The sequence below is a fragment of the Ictalurus furcatus genome, chromosome 1 (assembly GCF_023375685.1).
Source record: "Ictalurus furcatus strain D&B chromosome 1, Billie_1.0, whole genome shotgun sequence".
Taxonomy (NCBI): Eukaryota; Metazoa; Chordata; class Actinopteri; order Siluriformes; family Ictaluridae; genus Ictalurus; species Ictalurus furcatus.
The window spans coordinates 3,739,237-3,753,940 of NC_071255.1; the positions used below are offsets into that span (position 1 = coordinate 3,739,237).

The 14,704-nt window shown below is 44.2% G+C and overlaps 1 protein-coding gene across 3 annotated transcripts in view; it reads right to left on the reverse strand.

The window, feature by feature from the left end:
* The window catches only part of kcnc3b (potassium voltage-gated channel, Shaw-related subfamily, member 3b), a 65,238-nt gene that overhangs the window by 44,524 nt on the left and 6,010 nt on the right, over positions 1-14,704 (reverse strand). For all 3 annotated transcript variants that reach the window (XM_053620294.1, XM_053620286.1, XM_053620303.1), the window contains exon 2: positions 3,210-3,892. In XM_053620294.1, coding sequence (XP_053476269.1) covers positions 3,210-3,833 — 624 coding nt within the window. In that variant the 5' untranslated portion in view covers positions 3,834-3,892. The remainder of the gene's footprint in view (positions 1-3,209; positions 3,893-14,704) is intronic.

Genomic DNA, 14,704 nt, shown 5'->3' on the forward strand with positions numbered 1-14,704 from the left:
CAGCGCATCATCAATAACCGATCAGTCGATAAACAGTGCTTTAAGGAGGATCGGATTGCTCGTGTCTTTAGCTGGACGTGATGCTCGTCCTCTTGCTCCTGTCCTCGTTCGGTCTCACTCTTGTCCTGATCTGTAGCTCTCACTCGGGCTCGCGCTTTCTTCACTGCAGTAAAATCAGTGTGTGTGTGTGTGTAAAGAGAGCGAGAGAGAGAGAGAGAGAGAAGGTCGGCGTCGGCGTGAACAACTCGTCTGATTATCGCTCCTCTCATGAACGCTGTACCATCCGTCCTCACCGTGCTTCCACCGCGCTTTAACTCACCGCCGATCCGATCTCCACCTCGTCTCTCTCAACCATCACCTAGCTCTCCTTCTCGTTCTTAATTTCTTCCACGCCGCGTGTTTTTCACTAGGTCGTGGATCACTCGGACGCGCTTTAACTAGGTTACAGCGCTGCATGTGCTCACACACACACACACACACACACACAGAGAACAGATCACACTCGTGTAACCGCAGGTGTCTTGGTGTTCTGCTCTATATCACGGAAGCTGCAGGAGCGACCTGTGAATTGACCTGTGAATGACATTACCACAGTCAAGACGCGTTTCCTCCAGAGCACATTCCGACTAAGGATTAACTAATCAGGGATTTTTTAATGCGTTGGTACCGAGACCAAAGCTCCGATTGACAAAACAGGCAGAATTGTACCGGGCTTGGATTTAAAAACTTAAGGCTCAGAATGTTCTAGAGACCTGGCTGGGTCAAGATCAAAAGCCATAAACTTTCACACTGATTCTCCATCAACGACAACAAGAAAATATATCCTACCAGTTGTTGTCGCAAGCACTGTTCTTTTTTTTATTTTTGGCATTATTTTTTCAGATTCGACTCGATATACGCCAACGGACCGTCCCGAGTACTGAAAAGTACTGAGAAGTACCGTAGCGGAGCTGAGGAACGTATCCAATCACGTGAATTATTTCGCTCAACGATTGACAATATGGCGCTTTTCTTTTCCTTTGAACACGACAGCTGAAGACTGGAAAAAGACCGAGCGATGTTCGTCCAGTATTTGACTGCAGGGGGTCCAAGCACCAGAACACGATGGTAAAAATATGTATCGGGAACGTGACGGTGCTTGGATTGGAATGAGCCCTGCAAACGTTTTTTTTTTTTTTTTCCTCCAATCTTCAGCTGCGTAGTTTGGGTGAGCCCGGGCCGGGACGACTGTAGCCTCGGGTTCCTGTTTTTTTTGCTGTCAGGAGTGGAACCTGATCTGCCGTTGTAGCCGTTCCGCCACAAGGTGTGACGTGATGTGCATTCTGAGACGCTGTTCTTCTCGCCCGGGTCGTAACCAGCCGTTATTTGAGTCACCGTCGCCATCCTGTCGGCTCAAACCGGTTTGCACAGTCTCCTCATCACCTGCCGCACGAGTCCTTTTTTTATTTACGCGTTATACGATGGCGGTTTGAACTTTCACAAAGTTGACATTTTAACCAGCACCAGACCAAAAAGAGAAACTTTCACGTAACGACGATCGACAGACGCCATTTGATCGACCATCTATAGAATCTCGGCGACGACTCGTACTTTTACGTGTGTGTTTTTGTAGTCCGGCCAATCGCGGATCATTTTCCCGCAGCCTGTTGGGAATCCCGCGAGATCGTCTGATTTTAATCACCGCGGACTGCTTTAAACAGAATGCTGTTATTGACTCATTTTTCAATATATTTCATTTTATTTCACGTCAATGAACTCATCACGTTCTACCTTGACAGAAAAGCGAGGTCACCCTACAAGTCTACTCAAGCTCGAGGAAATAGTCCAGGTCTGTATGTCCGGTAAACAGGCTCGGCTCGCGTTTTATCGGGGATCAAAACGTGCACAGTGTGGCTGTCATCGGAGGCGGCCCGGTTCAGAGTGAAGAAAGGAAGAAAAGAAAAAAAGCTACGGCGCTGGAGACTAATACGTCCGTGTGATGTGAAGGAGTCTAGAAGTTTGAGTGAATTATGACTCATTTTGCTTTACGAGAGTTTGATTGGCCCTAGCCTAGGCTAAAGAAACGTCAAACGTTTTAATGGATATTTTGAAGCATTCCACGAAGTCATCGGTATATCAGCACCGGAACCCCTGGTAAAAAAATTTCCCGTGCGACTCCACCCGTTTTTGCGACGTCCGTGTCGAATTCTTTCTGCTGATTCAAAAACAACAAACGACTCCCATTTTGTTCTTCGAAGGTGTTTATCATTGGAACTGTTAGCATCAGTGACGGCGTTCTCGTGATGGTTTTGTCGACTCTGGCTCTTAAGGGATCGCCTTGCGAACTTCACCTCAGCTGATAAAGTAACGGAACAGCCGTAAAGATGCCGAAGAAGACTCTCTCAAGGGGAAGCGTGGAGGGAAAGTCGATGAGGATTATGCTGGTTAACAGCTTCAACATAAAGCTCGTACGGTAGATTCAGTGTTCGGGTTTGTGTAGCGTAATTCACCTGCGTTCGAACTGCATGCTCGGAAAAAATGATCCGAGTGTTTCAGAGTCTATTCGTATTCAGAATCTGTATACATTACTGTGGGGAAAGTTACTCGTATTCAGAGTCGGGTTACGCACACGCACAATACCATCATCTCTGCGTTTATGTACTCAAAGTTGACAATATTTAAAAAAAAAAAAAAAAAAAAAAAACAGAGCACGCGAGGACAACAGGGTGAAAGTCATGCACGCGTTGCTATGGCGATTTGAGTTGTATTGTTTAGTAAAGAATGTGATCAGATACTTTCTCACAGTTATTGCTAATACTATCCACCAGAGGAAAATAAAAACAACAACATCCGATACTAAACATCTGGTTAGCCAGCTGAGTAATTGATTAGTAATTAATGATGTTAATTAAGACGTCCTGTTTGTCAGTCAACTTGGGCACGCGCATTTACACCTGTAACTTATACATCACCTGTGCATTTTTATAAAACTATATAGATATTACTTTCAAAACAAAACAGGCAAAAAAAAAAAAAGGCACAGTACTGTAGACGCACGTGCATGAATGGTTATATAGTAATATACAGTAGTAGTGTGCCATTATAGAAAAACGTGCATTTTGTCCACGCGCAGTTTTCGGGTGGACACCGAGCGCGCGCTGCTCAAAGAGGCTGGGGGGGGGGAACAGCAATGCTTGATATTTCTTTAATAAGAGATAGAATATACTCACCCGTGCGTATTTGGAAGAATAAGGGTCTTCGAAAAGCGCCCAGATTTTGGGTTGCCACACGCGCCACCATCCCACTTTGCGCCCGTCCTCGTGCAAGCAGAGACGCCGCAGGTCTCCGTCCGCTCCTCCAGCGAGCGCGGCGTCATCGTCCGGGGGGTCCGGTTCGGGTGTCTCGAAGCTGTCGAGCGCTTCCTCGGCGTCGCGGTGCTGCCGGTAGTTCATCCAGCAGCACGCCTCCACATCCGTCTCGTCGATGCCCCAGAAGGCGAGCTCCTCCTCGAAGAGCGGGCCGCACACGTCGCCCGGACAGTGCAGCTTACCGGTGCGGTAGTAGTTGAGCACGAAGGCGAACACGGCTGGGTGCCGGTCGAAGAAGAACTCGTCGGCCGCCGCATCGTAGTCGAAGTTGTTGGGCGCGTCGGGCTCGGTGAGCCACGCGAGGCGCGTGCCGGGCAGCGTGCGCAGCGTGCTGCGGTAAGTCTCGTGGCGCACGCCGCCGCAGTTGATCACGATGCGCTCGCTGTCCGCCGGGCACGGCATGTCGGCGCTCCCGCATGCCTTGTTGGACGACTGGTTGCCCGCCTTGCGCCCTCGGAACGACGACACGCACACCGAGCTGAGCATAGAGAGGAGGGGGGATGGGGGTGGGAGGAGGTGAGAAAACCGGGAGGAGAGGGAGGAGTCTGCGGAGGGCGAGAGACATGTACAGAGACAAGGAGAGAGAGGGGGGGACATGTTTAGTATATAATGGGGAACTTTTATTCTATATGTCTGCGTATCTATTTATGTCTATATGTCTATGTCTGTCTGCAGATCATTCCAACTGTCTGTCTGTCTAACTGTCTGACTCTATCTGTCTTTCTGTCTCTGTCTGCAGATAATTCTTTCTGTCTGTTTGTCTGTGTATCCATCTGTCTGTCTGTATATCTGTCTTCAGATCATTCCATCTGTCTGTCTACTCTTCTGTCTATCCATCTGTCTGTCACTCTCTGTATCTTCTGTACATATCTCCATCGTCTGTCTCTATCTGTTTTCTTTCTCTTTTTGTTCTTTTGCTGTGGGGTTCAACACAGAACCTTTAAGGACAAACTGAAGAACACTTAAGGGTTCTAGATTCAACATGTTCTAAGAGTGTATGTTGTCTGTTGTCTGTCTATCTATCTATCTACCTACCTACCTATCTATCTATCTATCTATCTATCTATCTCTCTATCTCTCGGTCTGGCTAGCTGGATGACTGTCTAGATGCCAGAATACACAGATGTGTGTGTGTGTTGAGCATCACACTGATCCCATGAAGCACAGCAAGATCCCCTGTGTTAAATGAACAGCTCTGGTGATGTCTTGCGCCCAACTGGACTCTCTCTCTCTCTCTCTCTCACACACACACACTCACACACACACACACACACACACACACACACACACACTGTGGTGTTAATTCACTTGTTGCTTTGCATGTTTGTTCTAACTCTGCTATCGTAACATTAGCATAAATCCGCAGTGACATCAAAGGCTTTGAGAACCGAAACAGAAAGAAGTCCTGAAGCGCTGTAGCGGGCCTATGACATGACACAATGGCGTCGAGAAAAATGATCAGCGTCACTACCGTGATGTCACTCGAAGTCCTCCGCTGAAAATAAAGGAGACGACATGCAGCAAAGAACACCACCTGCGCAATGCTGGCCTGAAACACCAGAACAATACAGGCGAAACAGGGGTCAAAGGTCATACCACTCGTACATGTATGGCATTTGGTGGACACCGTTATCCAGAGCGACTTACAGTACATTTATCTCATTTATACAGCTGAGCAGTTGAGGGTTAAGGGCCTTGCCCAAGGGCCCAGCAGTGGCAGCTTATTTGAACTCACGACCTTCCAATCAGTAGATCAACGTCTCAACTGCTGAGCTACCACTGACAGTGGAGACTCCTTCCAGAAATGTTAAATAAACATCTCCTTGCAGTAAACTTCACCATAGCTGTCAGATTTCCCCTTTCAGCCTGTACGTGTCACACGGTTTTGTTTGCGTCATGTGATTGTCTGAACATATGCGTTTTGTTTCGAGTCTTGTCTCCGCCCCCTAACCCCGTGGTTGGCGTATATCCCGATTACACTCACCTGTCCTCTGTTCCGCCCTCAGTTACTTTGTCTAGGTTATACCCGTGTCTTCGTGAAGTCTTACCAGGCATTCTCGTCATGTTTCCCATTTCCCCACCAAATCCCTTGTTTTCTAGCTCTGTCTACTTCCTGCTTTTAAATGCCACATGCTTTCCCACGTTACAGTCACGGCTTACTCTCGGTTTACTCAACGTCGTCTGCCAGCGTTCTGCTCAGAATGAACGCCGCTCCGAGTTGACTCTCACTGTTGCTATATAAATGATGAACATTTACAACCAACACATTAATGATTAGACTCGCAGCGGGAACTACTGTCAGAGAAAACGAATCGACACCTTCTGACCAATCAGAATCAAGCATTTAAAAGTGCTGTGGTTTGTCAATCCATTGGCTTTCTGTGGACGTCTGCACCGTAGCTGTTAATTCAAGGATTCGGCTGGGGAGTACTGTAGGTACTGAGTGTTGTTCGGAATTACAATGTCATTCAGTAAAGTGAGCGGAGAGAGAGAGAGAGAGAGAGAGAGAGAGAGATGTGTTCAGCAGTATAGCATTCCAGCCTTAACGTCACTAGCAGGAGGTGTGGTGGGTTGGGGGGGTGAATGAGTTTTCTGCTGCAGTAAAAGCTGGAGTTGCTTTCTCATTTCGTCCTCTGCTCTCTCTCTCTCTCTCTCTCTCCCTCTCTCTCTCTGCCACTGCAGTGCCGTCTGTGTTACCCCTGTGCTTCCTAACTAATATGTTAACTTCAATATCTCTCTCTCTCTCTCGCTCGCTCTCTCTCTCTCTCAGGTTCCGCATTCAGGATCCTTTCCCACATGCTTCACTTTTCCTTCTCCACTTCTCTCTCTGTCTTGCATCCGTTTGCTCATGTCCACCTCAACTCTCGTCTTTCCCACTTTCATCCTGCCCTCGTCTTCATCTATTCTAGTCGGTTTCCATTCCATACTTTCAGACTTCCTTTTCCATATCTGGGTCCTCGCCAAAAGTTTGCGAACTCGAGCGACGGATCGAGACGGCCGAACGCGAGGTAGGACGCTTCTGTCCGGCATGACTTGTTTTCGTGGGCATGACTGCTAGCAAGGATGAGCCCGTCCTGCCTAACAAAGATAACAAGACGTCAATATAAGGTTTCGATTTCGGCGTCCACGTACGGTTATTTGCTATTGACGATAATAATTCGAATCGTGAGAGTGAGAGTAATACACAAAAGAAGCGAGGCTGGGGCTGATTTCTTTCCAACCCAGATTATTGATTCATGAAGTCTATCGGAGCGCTGGGCCAATATTGTTCGGACAAATCTTTAGCACGTGATCGTCAGTGATTGAGAAGGTGCGTGTGAGAAACCGTCATGAACAAGGTGGATTATTTACTCTATCATATATACATATAGAGGACAAACTAAAGCACGCATCGTCCAATCAAATTGCAAATTACAACTGGTATGAAGCCAGTAGAACTTCCTTGAGATCGCCCTTCCTGCGGGTTTCATCTCCAACACACCTGTTTTAGTTAATCAAGAACTTCTTAAGGCATTGATTAGATAGTCGAGTGGACGCGATTATACCTGGAACTAAAGTCTTCAGGAAGGGAGATCTCCAGGAACAGGGTTGGTGACCTCAGAGACTGGAAACAGCTCTAGTAAGAGCTAGTATATGACCAGTATAACTACGATACATACGATACAATACAGTCTTAATCAAAAGTAGTTAATGGGTCTAACTTTCCAAAAAAGTTTCGACATGAAACCTTTCCAGAAGGGAAACCTATCCTTTGAGCATTTAATAGCTTTTAATGCTCTAGATACTAGCGTGAGTAGTTTCCTGAGACCCGAATCGAAGTCTGAACATCATAGACTAAAAAACAAGATATTCCATGACGCCGAGGTTTACTGAAGCAGGACAAGCAGAATGAGAGGGAATCAAGGGCTACTCCAGCTAAAATTCCTACATTTCGCAGAAGAGAAGCATCGTCTGTTGTAGTGATAGCTGTATTATTATTATGAGTTTATTCTATTTTATCTGGGTGGAGGGTGTGTTTGAGACGGGACAGCTGAGTGTCAGGACCACAAACAGGCAGTACAACATGAACAGAAATGGAAAATGGGTGTATCTTATATGCCAACGTGTTCTGAAATGTTAAAAAAAAAAAAAAGAGTTCATTCTATCAAATAATGATGCCAATGGTGGCCTGTCCATAGAGCCAGGTGTAGCAGAGCAGAGCCTCATTATTTATATCAAATGTAAGTCCGCATTAACAACTCCATATATTTTTAAATTCCGTTGAAATTACTTCTTCTGAATGAACAACAATTTCGAAATGTAGCTACTTGACAGATATAATGTTCCACTGAGTTGCTTGCCTTTCTAGATGGTGTGTAATTATGGGGCAGTGTGCTCAGTACCCCACGTACAATGAATATGACATGACGAAATACTGACGAAATGCAAAGTAAAAATGTAAAAAACTATTTTTTGACGTTCCAATCACAAACGTCTGGATATTCTTAAGGATTAAAAGGTCATTGCGCTTTGAAAGGGTGTATTTGTATTATTACGCTGTTATATTATCGTTATATCAGTGTCATAAAATGGTCTTAAAATGACAATAATATCAATTATCGCAATTATTTCTGGGACAATATATCGTCCAACAAAACGACGATTGCTGTGGATTCAAGTCCTCCTGGGAAGTTCGTATTTACGAGTTGGGAAGTCGTAATTACGACGTCAGGTGCGTTCAAGCCACTCTGGTCAGAGCATGATTAACTCCAAAAAAATACAGCATGGTTTTTAAACTCTACTTCTCGAAAATGAAGAACAAAGAATGCGCATCAGGTGTATTGAGCTTTTTTTATCCTTTTAATCAATTTATGAAGCCACTGTAAACTTTATCGTTAGATGTTGTATCGTAATTGTACAACGCTATCGTATTTTTGTGCAGGCAGTTAGCTTGTTTTATTGTAAACGTTCAATTTCAACTAATTTACCGTCAACTACAGATGTTGCATCCATCGATTCCACAATGTTTTCTTACTGACACGCCCCCAACTCGGAAACTCTGAGCTCAAAGAAAATCCTGAGTTTCCCACTCGTAATTATGACTTTGTGGTTGCATTCGTGTGTATTAAAACTCGTATAATACGATCTTGCTGACATCACTTGAACGCATCATAGGTTTAGGAACAGTTTCAGTGTTGGGAGGAGCAGCGGACAGAACAGTTAATGGCGTGGTCTAGGTGGCTAGTTTAAAAATACTCGGAGGCCGCCAAGATCTCGTCTTCTAGCAGTAATCGGAATTAAAGCAAAGTGTGAGTGTAAACAGTGTGTCTGTAGTGAACTGAACCGTAGAGATTCCAAATATTGGGTGAAGGAAAGATTGGGCGACGGAAAGACTGGGCAAGGGGAAGACTGGGCAAGGGAAAGATTGGGTGAGGGAAAGATTTGGTGGGGGGAAAAATGGGTGGGGGAAAGATTGGACAGGGGAAATATTGGGCAGAGGAAAGTTTGGGAGAGGGAAAGACTGGGAGAGGGAAAGACTGGGCGAGGGAAAGATTGGGCATGGGAAAGACTGGGAGGGGGAAAGATTGGGCAGGGGAAATATAGGGAGGGGGAAAGATTGGGCAGGGGAAAAATTGGGAGAGGGAAAGACTGGGCAGGGGAAAAATTGGGCAGGGAAGTTTGGGAGAGGGAGAGACTGGGTGAGGGAAAGACTGGGAGAGGGAAAGACTGGGCGAGGGAAAGATTGGGCAGGGGAAAGACTGGGAGGGGGAAAGATTGGGCAGGGGAAATATTGGGAGGGGGAAAGACTGGGCAGGGGAAAAATTGGGAGAGGGAAAGACTGGGCGTGGGAAAGTTTGGGAGAGGGAAATATTGGGCAGGGGAAAGACTGGGAGGGGGAAAAGATTGGTTCAGGGAAAGATTGGGTGAGGGAAAGATTGGGGGAGGGAAAGATTGGGTGAGGGAAAGTTTGGGGGAGGGAAAGATTGGGTGGGGGGATTAGGCAAGTGAAAGATTGGGTGGGGGGGGTTGGGCGAGGGAAAGATTGGGTGGGGGGGGGGATTGGGCGAGGGAAAGATTGGGGGGGGATTGGGCGAGGGAAAGATTGGGCGAGGGAAAGACAAACGTCTTAACCACTGAGCTACCACTGCTTGAAGGGTAGAAGAAGATTAACACAATGTACACAGAAAAAGATGAGCTTTAGTCTCTGACTGTACACCTTTATGATGGATGGACTGGATAGATGACTAAACAGACCACTGTGGTGTGTGTGGTGGGGGGAGAGGTGGTTGTGGGAAGAAGTTGGAGAAGAATGAAAAAGGAAACAATAGTAAAGGACACGAGGAGAATGTGTAGATGAGAGAATGAATGGAGAGATGGAGAAAGGAGTTTAATTACTGAGCATTTACAGCACAGATGACATTCACCATGTCCTCTACCACTGCATTACAGTGTGTGTGTGTGTGTGTGTGTGTGTGTGTGTGTGTGTATGTGTATGTGTATGTGTTTGTGTGTAAAACGAGAGGCAAACACTAGATATCAGTGAAGAGCAAGAAAAAAAGACAAAGAGAAAGGCAGCGAGAGATCTGGGATGAATATACATTAGTAAACACTGCAGCTAGTGGGGGAGAAAAAAAAGAAGGAGAAGGAGAGAGAAAGAGAAAAAAGAGAGAGCGAATGATGTAAAAAAAATTGCAAAACCTCTTCTATAAAAAGAGTAAAAAGAGAAGAGATGGGGGATTAAAGGGGAGCAGGATGGAGGGAGGAGAGGAAAAGGGAGAATAACTCAGAGAGATGACGTGAGAGGAGGAGGTGGAGGAGGAGGAGCGAAGAAGAGCAAAGGCAAGAATTTACATGTACAGTGTGAAGGATGAGGGAGCGAGAGAATATCAAACAGAAAATAAAAACAGAGCGCGTAAATAAGGGGCGCGATCACACCGAGAGTGAGAGAGAAGGAAGGAGGGAGAGATGTGTGTGTGGAAGGTGTGTAGAAATAGAGAGCGAGAATGAGAACGGGGTGAGGGAGAAATGGAGTGGTGTAAAGAGAGAGAGAGAGAGAGAGAGAGAGAGAGAGAGAGGCACATACACAGAGAGTCGTAATGTAAGGGATAAAGAATGGAGGTATACTGAGAGAGCCAGGTGTAAAAAGAGGTATAGAATGAGAGAGGGAAGTGTATAGAGAGACGGAAAGACAGATGTGTACTCGAGAGAGGAGTGATACGGACAGAGATAGGAAGGAAAAGAGAACGACAGAGTTAAACGGAGGAAGAGGAAGAAGAAAAGAAAAGGGGATAACAGGTGGAGGAATGAAGAAAGAGGTATCGAGGAAGACAGAAAGAGGTAAAGAAGAAAAGAGAGATGGAGATAAAGAAATGGAGGTGTAGAGGGAGAGGACGCAGGATGGTTAGAGGGATAGAGAAACGGATGGAGAGACAGAAAACAGAAACGAGGGAATTCAATATGAGGAATTTTATGGACAGAACGGTAAAAAGGAGGGTGTAAGGTGTGGAGTAGGAGGCAGGGATGAAAGGGAAGAAAAAGAGAGGGAGTTATAAAGAGGGACGTATAGAAGGTGGGAAAGAGATAGAGAGATAAAGGGCAGTGGAATAGAGGAAAGGAAGGAGGTGAAAACTGAGAGATAGAGAGAAGATGTTGGAGGATGCTGGGTGATTTTTTTTTTTCTCCGCCTGCAGCAGTGTGTTCCACCGCTGTGCTGTAAAGAGTGCCTCAGGCTCAAACTCACACTCTTTCTGCATCTCCCTCCCCCTGCTCATGTCCTCTACCATTCTCTCTCTCTTGTCCTCCAGAGGCGCCACCAGCAGGATGAAGGTGGTGTTGCAGCCATGCAGAATACTGCAGTCCCCTCCCACTTCCACGCAGTGACAACGCTGCCCCCCCCAAAATGATCATCTCCCCACAAGCTCCAAATTCCCTCTCAGTCTCTCTCGCTTTCTGTATCTGTCTCTCTCTGTCTCTGTGTGTCTCTCACTGCAGGGTAATGTGGTAGACTAGAATAGAAAAGAACACAACAGACCAAGGCAGGAAAGGATCCAATCTAATAGAACAAAACAGAATAGAACACACAGCAGAATAGAATGGAATAAAAAAATAATAAATAATAAAGAATGGGATAAAATAGAATAGAATGGAACACAACAGGATAGAATAGAGAACATCAGAGCAACGCAGGACAGGATCAAATTGAACAAAAAAGAAGAGAAAAGAAAAACAACCGAATAGAACAGAATAGAACAGAATGCGATAAAAATAATAAAGAATGGAATAAAATAGAATACAACACAATAGAATAGTCTACTGTAGAATAGAACAGATCACAATCAAATAGACTAGAACAGACCGCAATAGAATAGAATAGAAAAAAATTGTGAAGAATAAAATAGAATATTACAGAAGAATCTAGAATATAACAGAATAGAATAGACTGTAATAGAATAGAATAGAATAGAATAGAATAGAGCACAAAAGAACAGAACCAAACACTATAGAATAAAATGTGAAGAGTAGAACATTACAGAATACGAGAAAAGATTTGACCAGACCAAAGGAAAACAGAATAGAAAGAAAAATAAATATAAAATAGAACCGAGCACAAAAAAAAAAACCCAAACATAATACAATAGAAAAGAAAAGAATAGAGAAGAAAACAATGGAATATTATAAAACAGAATTGAACAGAGCAGAATATGATCTATTATAGAATAGAACACAACATAATAGGACGAAATAGAACCAAACACAATCGAATAAAATAGAATAGAAAACAACGTAAAAGAGTAGAAGAGAATGGAATAGAACAGAACCAAAAAAAAAAAAAAAGAGAGAGAGAAGAGAATAGGATGGAATAGAAGAGAATAGAGTGGAATACAAAAGAAGAAATTAGAACAGAACAAACTAAGAACGTAACCGAAGAGAATATTTAAAAAAAAAAAGAAGAACAGAATACAATAAAACACAACAGAAAATAATGGAATATAAAAGAGTAGACTAGAATAGACCGGTGTTCTGTTATCATTCGGGTTAAGTGTTAAATTATGTGGAAAAACATCACAGTCACATCTGAGAAAAACCCTTCAGTATGACGTCACTCGCCCGTGGCACAATGGGACTGAGCAAGTGGAGAGAAGGGGCGGAGGTGTCGTTACACTGTGTGTGTGTGTGTGTGTGTGTGTGTGTGTCCTGAGCCTTTTTTTTTTTGGCATTATACTGAAATCATGTCAGTTTTTATTTCATTCTGCCAAACACACATTGTGTAGAAAAGCACAGCGTCATTCAGGCCTTTCACTGTAATGCTGACACCGCAAGTCCCGCCTCCTCCTGCCTCATTCTTTTGATCGTTTCATTTTCCTGAAGCACAAACCTCTCCGGTGCGACATTGTCTTATACTAATATAGTACATCAATTAAACCATAAAGCAAACATAGACATCATATAAATCATCCACACTGTAAGTATAGAACAGAACAAAAAATCCTGTCTGGATTACAAAGTTCTTGGGTTGTTGTTTTTTTTGTTTGTTTGTTTGTTTGTTTGTTTTAAAAATGCACAAGAAAATCCATATTTAATTTAGTTTTGGGATGCTAGCTTGGGCTAAATGTTTCCATCCTAGGAATCATACTACACTAATCTCCCATATGATGTCTAGTTTGACAGCACAATGCGATTATTTATTTATTTATTTATTTTATACACATTTCTGGAAGGAGTCTCCAGCGCCAGCGTCAGCGGGTTTGGAACATTACGTTTTCCAACAGGTGTTTAGAACTTTTCTCGATAACATGACGAGCTGTCTTTTTTTATTACTGAATTCAAGAAAGAGAAATAAACGAGAGGCTGGTGAGGGAATGACTGTTTATAGCTTCTGTAATGTGAGTGACAAACATAAAATGTAACTATAAATGGTTAAAAAGTGCACTGTCGTATACTGAAGTGTCGGCCTTTAATGGATAAAATTTGGAATTGTTGACAAACTGCTGTGGTATATGAAGAATAAATCACATCCAGATGTGCTGTTATTGGAAAATCATCGACTGGTAGCTGTAACTCATCACACAACCCCTTATAATGTATGTTACAGATCCCAGACTTTACCCGAGCCTGTCAGTAAACACGCAACAAAATCTCATTTACACGCCACTGACCTGCCAGAGCCAGCAAGTAACCTTGTAACCCTGAAGGTACGGGCTTGGTCTTGCACAGTTTAGCCAAAGGTTTTTGTAACTGTGGCAATCATAAAACCTACTCAGATTCCCATGACGTATCTTTCAAACGTTCCTCGCAGGGACGTGCCAGATGTGAAAAACAGTTTTGAAGGCGCCACTTATGTGCTTGTTGATATTCTGGCAAAAAATAGAATGAAAGATTGATCACACGCAACTTGTTCTTCTCTGCAGGGAACACGAGTTTGGGTTCCAATCTATTAATAAAGCCCAGAAGGACCAGGATAGCAGTATAGTTTTGAAGGATGGGAAAGTTATTAGAGCTACTCTGTGCTCTGTAGCACTGCTGAAAAGTAATGCTATGAAGAACATTTCAGTCAGAGCGCTGACCTTAGATCTTGATTTACGCTATATGGCCAAAAGTATGTCAATACCTGACCATTGAACATCCTATTCCAAAACTATGGGCTGTAATTTTGAGATAGTCCGCTCTTCCGGGGAAGGCTTTTCAATATATTTTGGAAAGTGGCTGTGGGGATTTTTTTTGGCCATTCTGACACAAGAGGTCAGGTACTGATGTCCATCATGAAGGTTTGGTGCGAAGCTGGTGTTCCAGTTCATCCCAAAGGTCTTCAATGGGGTTGAAGACAGGGTTCTGTGCAGGCTACTCGAGTTCTTCCAAACCAGGTCTTCATGGACCTCAATTTGTGCACAGGGGCAATGTCATGCTGGAACAGGTTTGGGCCTTTCAGTTACAGGAATTTATCATGCTTACAGCATACAAAAACACTGCTGTGTTTCCAACTTTGTGGCAGCAGTTTGCGGAAAACCCTCATATGGTTGTGACGGTCAGGTGTCTGCATACTGTTGACATATGGTTTATCAGGATACTTTTGCTTTGTGAAGAGTTAAGTGCAAAGCCGGACTATAGCTTTAATTAAACGGTATGGAGAGTGACTGTGAAACTGTAGTCGGGGGAAAAACTCTCAGAACCTGGGCCGATTCTGCTTTGTGCGAGACAGGTAGCAGTCGTTGAATAATATGGGGGAGACGTGGAAGTGGTGAGTGTCACAAGGCGCAAAAGTGAGAGATGGGAATTTATAGAAAGTTTAAATATAGGAGATTGTGGTATGGTCTTTCTGACAAACCTTGGACGGTTTGTTCCACAGTTTATACTACAGCGTTGTTGAATTCCCAAATACC